General features: G+C 40.8%; 1 protein-coding gene across 1 annotated transcript in view; it reads right to left on the reverse strand.

Moving 5' to 3' along the window:
* LOC138007133 (uncharacterized) overlaps window positions 1–8,307 on the reverse strand; it is a 57,126-nt gene that overhangs the window by 19,401 nt on the left and 29,418 nt on the right. The window contains exons 12-15 of the mRNA XM_068853880.1: window positions 6,626–6,780; window positions 3,026–3,208; window positions 2,595–2,877; window positions 234–2,210 (exon numbers count right to left, since the gene is read on the reverse strand). Of these exons, the coding sequence (XP_068709981.1) occupies window positions 234–2,210; window positions 2,595–2,877; window positions 3,026–3,208; window positions 6,626–6,780 (2,598 nt within the window). The remainder of the gene's footprint in view (window positions 1–233; window positions 2,211–2,594; window positions 2,878–3,025; window positions 3,209–6,625; window positions 6,781–8,307) is intronic.

Consider the following 8,307-nt stretch of genomic DNA (forward strand, 5'->3'; position numbering starts at 1 on the left):
CTTTGCTTGCTTCGAACAAACTTGTTGCGTTCTTGACTAATGCACGCCATGGATTCACTCCAAAAAATTCGATCATATTATGGTACTGACCCGCCGCCACAGTAAGTACACTAACTCCAAAACAAAAATATACATCTATGAACGCTGAAAGTGCTAGTGTACAGAAATGGACCACTTAATAAAATATGCTGAAGGATTTTTGTTAACTTAATAAAACAAAATGAGGGCAATACCTGAAATAGTTTATTGTAGAGTTGTCTTTTTGTTCTCAAGGACTCTACTCTCAAACCATCATCCCCATTTTCATCATTCTGCAGAGCACCGTTTGGACAAAGGATCTCACAAAGATGGCTGACAAATGATGCCAGACGACTTATAGCACAAAGTACATCCACAAAGGAACTAGAAATGGGCAGAACCTGTAACGGGTTATCACCTGATTGGGTTTTATCCATTTCATCGTCACTGCGACTTGCACTCGTTGACGGATCCTCCTGTGAGGCACGGAGTGTTTCTGAATGATCAACTTTGCTTTCTTTGCCTTTTGAACAGGACACCTGAGAGGAAACAACTTGAGAGCATGCACTGTTAAAGCTATCTACAGACCCAGAGGCGGTGACAAAACTGTCAATGGAAAGTGCTGAGCCGACTGAGCCACAGGTATCGCGCAGCCTTGCGGTGAGTTTATTGGGCCAAGACGGTGGCATGTTGATTGGAGAACTAGGTTTCTGACCGGCAGCAATCACATCACTTGAATGATCAACTGAATGATCAACTTTGCTTTCTTTGCCTTTTGAACAAGACACCTGAGAGGAAACAACTTCAGAGCATGCACTGTTAAAGCTATCTACAGACCCAGTGGCGGTGACAAAACCGTCAATGGAAAGTGCTGAGCCGACTGAGCCACAGGTATCGCGCAGCCTTGCGGTGAGTTTATTGGGCCAACACGGCGGCATGTTGATTGGAGAACTAGGTTTCTGACCGGCAGCAATCACATCACTTGACCCCAACACAGTTTTTTTATGCTCTTTTTCCTCGTCATTTCCAGCACGGACGTCTTTTGCTTGACATCTTACATGAGAGTTGCTACCTTTTTCTTTTCTGTCGACTGCTCTGTCTTCTACTGGTGTCTTAACATTAGCATAACTGCTGGAATTTAGGCCTGGCAAAGAAGAGCTTTGTTCCGTTTTCCTTTCATGATGACCTTCTTGTGACTCCTGCTGATCAGAAGCAAGCTCAATAGACAATGCTGAAGAGTGAATCAAGGTCTCACTGTTCGACTCGTCAGAAGATTCATTCTCAAAAGGGGTCACGACACAAGGGTAACGTTCATGATCATTTGCAATGAAAGATTCCTCAATTAAATTCTCGTGACCATTTTCTTCTTTACTACGGGCTTTTACACTCACGTGATCTGACACACAATTGCTGAGGTCCTCGTTCTCTAAACTCATTTGGGCACCCTCAGTTCGACTTTCATTGTCGGAAAGGTGGGAAACGCAATGCATCGTGAATGGCGTAGAAGCTCTATCTCCTTTGGATTTCACATCAGTGTCAGAACCAACCTCTGCACTGCTGCTCCGCGGGTTGGCAAGATCACTTTGCTCAGCCTTGTTCCTTCCGTTTCCATCCGCCCTATACGTCTCCCGGTGCTTCTCCGAGTATTGAGATTCGCCTACGCCAACGCGTTTAAAATTCACAGTTGTGTACCCAATCTTTGAGACATTACTCTTATCCTCTAGCATTTGATCTTTGCTTGGTTGAGAGAAACTCAATTTAGCACTGCCCTGGTTGTCCATAGTTTGGAAGTTATCCACTTGTGTACTTGTTCGCGATAGTTTTAGTACACCGGATGACGTCTTTGCTTCTGTCTCCACGCGTAAATCATCTTTTTCGATCTCAATAACATGTGCCGCAGTCACCACCTCGTTAGAAATTTCATCCTCAGCGTTTGCTTGCCTCTCAGTTTTTGCATCAACACCACCTTTGGTATCGATTCCACCTTTTGCTTTTGGTTGATGGATTTGGACCACTACCTCCTTTATATGGCTTTGGGTGCCTTGATTCGAGGTTTCCTCATCTGAACTACTATCAGGAGACCTACCAGGCCGCGGGCGCTTCGGACATTTTGGTCTCAGCACAGGACAAGAGCCGATAGAGGTATGTGATGACTGATGCTTGCCGATAGATTTTCTGCCACTTTTCAAAGTCTGTAAAAAAAAAACAGTTTTGCTGATAAAAGAAACGAAGAAAATTTTACAAATGTGACTTTTTCCGCAAACACATCCTAACTGAGACAAATAAATTCCATGTTGTCACCTGTCTCTTCAGATGATCACAGATGACGTCAAAATGCTGTATCAACAATATAAAGAGCCGAAATGTGTCATTGATGTTCATCCCCGCATTTTGAACTGTTTTGTGATGAACACATGTTCGGCAACATGGAATTTGTTTGTTTAATATAGTAAGGAAATATTAAAACAGGTTACTAGCGGATTAGACAAAAGAACAAATCAAAACCCGTGCCTAATTTGACCTATTACTGAGGTATATAATGGGTTTCAATAATCTAAAAGGGAAAAAAAGCAAACCTTGGCAGGAATACTGGACGAAGGACGAACGGTGTCGAATGCAGAATGCTGTGAATGCATCAAAGACTGAAGTGATGCCGACCTTGCACCGAAAGGTCTTTGAGTTGGCCTTCTTTCGTTCGTTGCGTGGCACCCCTTTTTTTGTGACACTGCGAAGTTCACTTCAGCAGCCTTCCACGTGTCACGATCGGTCATTTGAGGAACAAGGGTTCGAAGTGAACGACTAATGGCATCCAACCACTGCTGCGCAAACTCCTGAAATGGCTGACGCCATATTTGACGACTGCAATATATATAAAATAACCGATGATCAATGACAGATAATGTTTTAAGGAGTACCGTTAATAGCAATTAATCATGTCACTAATTTGTGAACACAAAATACAAGTAACATTTTCAATTTCATGACTAGTGCATGTGTATCAGTGTACCTGAAAGGAATGAACATAGACCAATCTTTATCCAGTTTGGACAATCGGAAGGCTAAGCAAAGCATATTGGGTTCCACATTATCAGGTCTGCGGGCTCGAGGTGGATTTTCACAAAGTTCTTCAACATCCGACATCAGCAACGAATAAAACCCGATTGCTGCAAGCTCTTTCACATCAAAGTAACTGAATACAAACGAAATTGAAACTATTCTAAGACTCTTGAGCTTACAACTAGGGTATAATCCATTTTCAATTTATAATGGATTCTAAGCTTCATCAATCAAAGGTAACTGTTACTAAAACAAGTTGATAACACTTGTGACAAGAAAATTAACACATGTGCTGGAAATATACATCACAAAAACCAGAGCTGTGTTCCATATTGCTGTCACATTAGAGGGATAAGGCCACCAGAGCGTGTTCTTAAGCTTTGAACAGGGTTAACTTCACGTCGTGATTTTATACACTTTGTCTATCAATAACTAAATATAAACGGCAGAGAATCGAAAGCGGGAATCTTAACAGACAGTCGCATACTTTTCGAAATAGTAATGATAAGAGGGCAAAGTGCTGCGAGTGACCTCAATTTTAATCTTGTAATGTTGCGGAATAATTTCTTCAAAAAGGACCTTTCCAGAATATGCGAGATAATAAATTGTTTTTAATGAAATAAAGAATAAGGCTGAATAGGGTTTTTCCACTTCACTTGGGAGATAACACTGTACCAAATTGAGATTCGGTCATCCTCTCGCAGACATAGGAGCTCGCCAGAAATTGGCCTGCATACAGCTGTTTCGAGAAAGGTTGTCCAAGAGAAGCGTAAGAGCGTTCGCGACAATGCCGAAAGGTAGTATGGGAGTCATTCAATAGAATAAATTCAACTTGTAGTGAACGTCCAGAATCGAAGATGCCACGGCCGTCCAGTGAAGACCTACGGTGGCGAGCTAGTTGGATGAAAGAGTTCTTAGGATATAGCGCTGATGAAGTAGGAGTACGCGCAGACTTATGTTGAAGCTCTCTCCCGTCATCACGCTACCAAAACACGTCCCAAAATAAAAGGGTTCATTAGCAAAAATGATGCCTCTGCACGTGCGCCACGATTTATGGTACATTTCTCCGACTTTCTCTGCAAAACATGACGTAAAATAAGTAAGGTAAAAGTCGTCAGAACCATGCTTTCTCTGCGAATCCTAACCCTTTGTTACAAATTGACATGGCCTGGATCATTTGACTGAATTTTGAAACTCACTCATATCTCAATGTGAGTAACATAGCGTGAGCATGTATTTCTAGATGACGTTTTCGATAGCATTGCCGTCATGTTTTCGTTGACTCAAACTGACAGTTTACCATAATGCCTTTCGGCATTGTTGCGTACGCTTTTATGCTTCCTTTTGTACAACTTTTCTCGAAACAGCTGCGTGTCCAAACATGACACAAAATGGAAATCACGTGCTACAATTAGCCGAATGAGAGAGAGTGGGTGGGTAAGTGACAGAAGTGGACAAATCCGCCAAAAACATAAAATCACCTCTACTCTTGAGTATCAACGAGAAATAAAAACAAAGAAGAGCCATCTATTAGAGAAATATTAAAAGCATGTATCAAGTACAACAGCAAGGTGTGCTTGAAGACCTAAAAGGCTAAAACCGAAAATTCGAAGGTTCTTGAGGGCAACAGCAGAGCGTGTCATACCCTGGAAGACAGAGAAATTTTTTTCGTATTTTGCTAAGGCCACGTTTTATCTCTTCTTTATACAACAGTTTTAGCTAGTAAGTTACACCATTATGGCGTTAGAGGCATTGTAAACGATTGGTTCTCTTCATACTTAAGTGTGCAAACTACAGAGGTGGAAATGAAAGTATCTGCAAAAGCGACAACGCCCTGCGGGGTCCCAAAAGGTTGTGTGTTAGGTCCTCTACTCGTTTTGATACATATGTTATCTTCAACTCCTCTTCAAACTTAAGCTTCTACCTTTTTGCAGATGACACAAACATGCTTTTTGTTGATTATAGTCTCCTCTCTCTTGAGGCCACAGTTAACAATGCTGACGGCTCACGGCGAACAAACTACGACCACGCCAAAAAAGCTCGAATATAAAGTAAATCTAAATTTAACTGATAACGATACTAATACAGTCATCTCACTTGAATGGAAAGAATACGTAAAATATCTTGGAGTATTGATTGATAGTCATTTGTCTTGGAAATTCCACATTGATTAAGTTGCTTCTAAACTTAGTAAGATTGTTGGAATCATTGCCCGCTAGAGACATTTTGTTCCGTTTAACACTTTACCTAGTATTTATCAGTCGCTGATGTTTCCCTATTTAACATACGGTTTAATTGCCTGGCGTCGAGCTGGTTACTACTTCAAAAACGCGCCATGTGCTTTATGAAATTTTCAAAGCCTCGAACTCATGAGGTTCCTCCATTTATCTCTTCTAAAATCTTACCTATAAATATGATCTATTTTGAGAGTATGTCCACTTTAATGTATGGTAAGTTACTCAGTTGCTGGTCATGTCAGGTGTAAATTTAAGTATTTTGGGAAGTATTCATCAGGGTAGCGAACGTTTTATGACGTTTTGACAGCAGTTTATCAGAAGAATAATTATTGTTGACAATTATTTCATCAGAATTTATTGCAAGTAGTAGAAATCTACAATGAGTGAAAAAATGTACCAGTAAAAATAAATCGTTCAAGTTCATATTACTCTTGTGTGTTGAGCAAATGCGAAGTTTTAAAAACGCATGCGTCAAGATAAAAAACATGGCTAAAACAAAAAATACAAAAAAATTCTGGAAAACTTGCTTATTTCTACGACAGTTCTACGACATTAATTTACTACATTTTTCCAACCATCTCCAACACCATGTGATATCTTCATGTCTCACGCCCACCATCTTTCTCTACATGGGGCAGCACTTCACTTCCAATATGGAACCCTAGGTCTAGACTATTTAGAAAGTCAAGTTTTATTCATCCCTATAAAACTACGTCTTCTTCTTCTGGTAATTTTTACATTCAATGTTCCCGACTTCGCCAACAACATAATTCAGCAACACGTTTCGGCGCCAAAGTTTGGAACTGTCTACCTCCCCAAGTACGCCAACTGCCAAAAAAGCAATTTAAAAAGAAACTAGACGTTCCACGAGCGTAAACTGGGTTGCCTGTAGTACGTGTTACACAAAAATAGAAGACACTCGAGTTGGATGGTGTTGACCTGCAGCGTTCGAATTAATTTTTTCAAGTGGGGGGTGATTTACACCATTTGAGGGGTCACCCAGACGTCGTGCCAGCAGTGGCCCTTTGGCTCACATGTTCTAGCGTTTATGTCCCAGGGGGGAATCCGGAAATTCCACAAAGAGGAGCCCAAAGAACTTGAGTCGAGAGCGCTGGCGGGGTGTCATTTTGAACCAACCTATGCAAATTTCTTAAGTTCGAATATTACACAACACGATAAATCAACAAAGGCCGAAAATGTCACAAAAAACCTCTTCCAATGTGAGGCGCAAATTGTTTCTCGAATAACAATGGCCCTATTGTTCAAAACCCCCCAACACTTTTGACTATATGTTGACAAACCACAAATCCTACCTGGAGAACGCCACACGATAAAATGTGTTATATTCTTTGACCTCATTACGTATTTCCAAAATCAGCTTAATCACGAGGCGAGGTGACAAAGAATCCTGGTTTAACTCATCTACGGCAATAACTTTCAGACGTTCATATCGACTGTTCATCTCATCCTACAAAAGGATTCAATATACCATACAGTACATTTAGGTTAACGGTCGTTTGCCAACGTCTTGGGTCAGTTCGCCAATTGGTAAAGTTCATTGGAGCATGGACATCCAAATGCAGCCCCTTTAAGATCACATTGATTATATTAAGCGACAGCTGATTTTCGTAAATTGTAAGTAATTAATCGTAATTTATTTCTTATCAACGGTCAATGGCAAATTCTAATACCGAGTGAGAACAAATATATAACTGGTTGCCACTTGAACGAACTGACCCAAGATAATGACGAACCGCACGTTGGCGAAACAAGCGTGGAAAGATGAAAATGCTCCGCTGTAGAGCTTACAAAAATGTCATCAAAATTAATGGAGCCTTCACGTAAACCTTGAAACAGATGTGAGCTCTATTTCCCAATTTTTTAACCTTTTTCTCATTGAGGTAATGAGTCACTGTAATCTCACTCTCCTTTCCCTTAAGTACATGTACACTTTATTGTGTTCCGCTACAAAAATTTGAGAGTGAGTGTACTTTCATATAGCCATAGGCTATATGGAACATGAAAGCATACACATGCCATTGTGGAACACAATCATGGGTGACAACACTTAAGTTACCGGAAAAGTAATAACAAAAAGGGCACTTGAGTAAATGTTTATCATTGAAGTGTGGGTTTTAGCACCTTAAAATAATCATTCAGTCGTCATAGGTTCGATAATAGGGAGATTACCCAAAGACGACGACGACGACGGCTACGAGAACGCCACAAAACGATAGGTTTAATTAGCAAAAACAATGGCTATGCACGCCCTGTGCGTGCGTGTTATATTTTGATACATTTTATAGCCGTTCTCGTCTTGACAACGATGTGAAATGATCAAATTTGAGGTCAGGTGGAGGACGAGAGCACCTGACGATGAATTTTCAATTTTCCCTCAAAATATCCACACCGTTCTCACCAGTTTTGTTCTTAGAATGTGTACTCACTTTGCAAGCCGAGCGACTTGGAGTAACCGCAAAATTATTACTAATAATTAACAATTACTGGATGAGGTTGAGCACGTTAGCGATAATTATCAAGGTCAAAGTTTGTGTTATCTGCTGAAGCCGAAGGCTGAGGCGGATAACACAAACTGAGGCCTTGATAATTATCGCTAGCATGCGAAAACCGAATTCAATAATTGTTTTATTATGCATATTCCTGAGCTGAGGTCCGCCATGACAAAACTGATCAACCTGCTGGTTAGTGCGTCGGGTGACGTCACTTCTGCATGCATAAAACTGTTGTCTGTAGGTATGACGTCAATTCTACATATAAAATCTATTGTTTGTAGGTATGACGTAAGAGAAACAGAGCAAGCAAGAATTAGTTGCGTGCTTATAGCCAATCAAAATCGAGCTGGTGACTCGAATGTATAATATTTTTAGACACTTGGCTCTCGTAGCCGTTGTCGTCGTCCTTGCTTAAGGTCCCTAATCCGGATATTTTATTTTTAAAAAGGGTTGACAGGCCTACACGACTCCCTTGTACGTGG

The sequence above is a fragment of the Montipora foliosa genome, chromosome 6, assembly GCF_036669935.1.
Source record: "Montipora foliosa isolate CH-2021 chromosome 6, ASM3666993v2, whole genome shotgun sequence".
Classification (NCBI taxonomy): Eukaryota; Metazoa; Cnidaria; class Anthozoa; order Scleractinia; family Acroporidae; genus Montipora; species Montipora foliosa.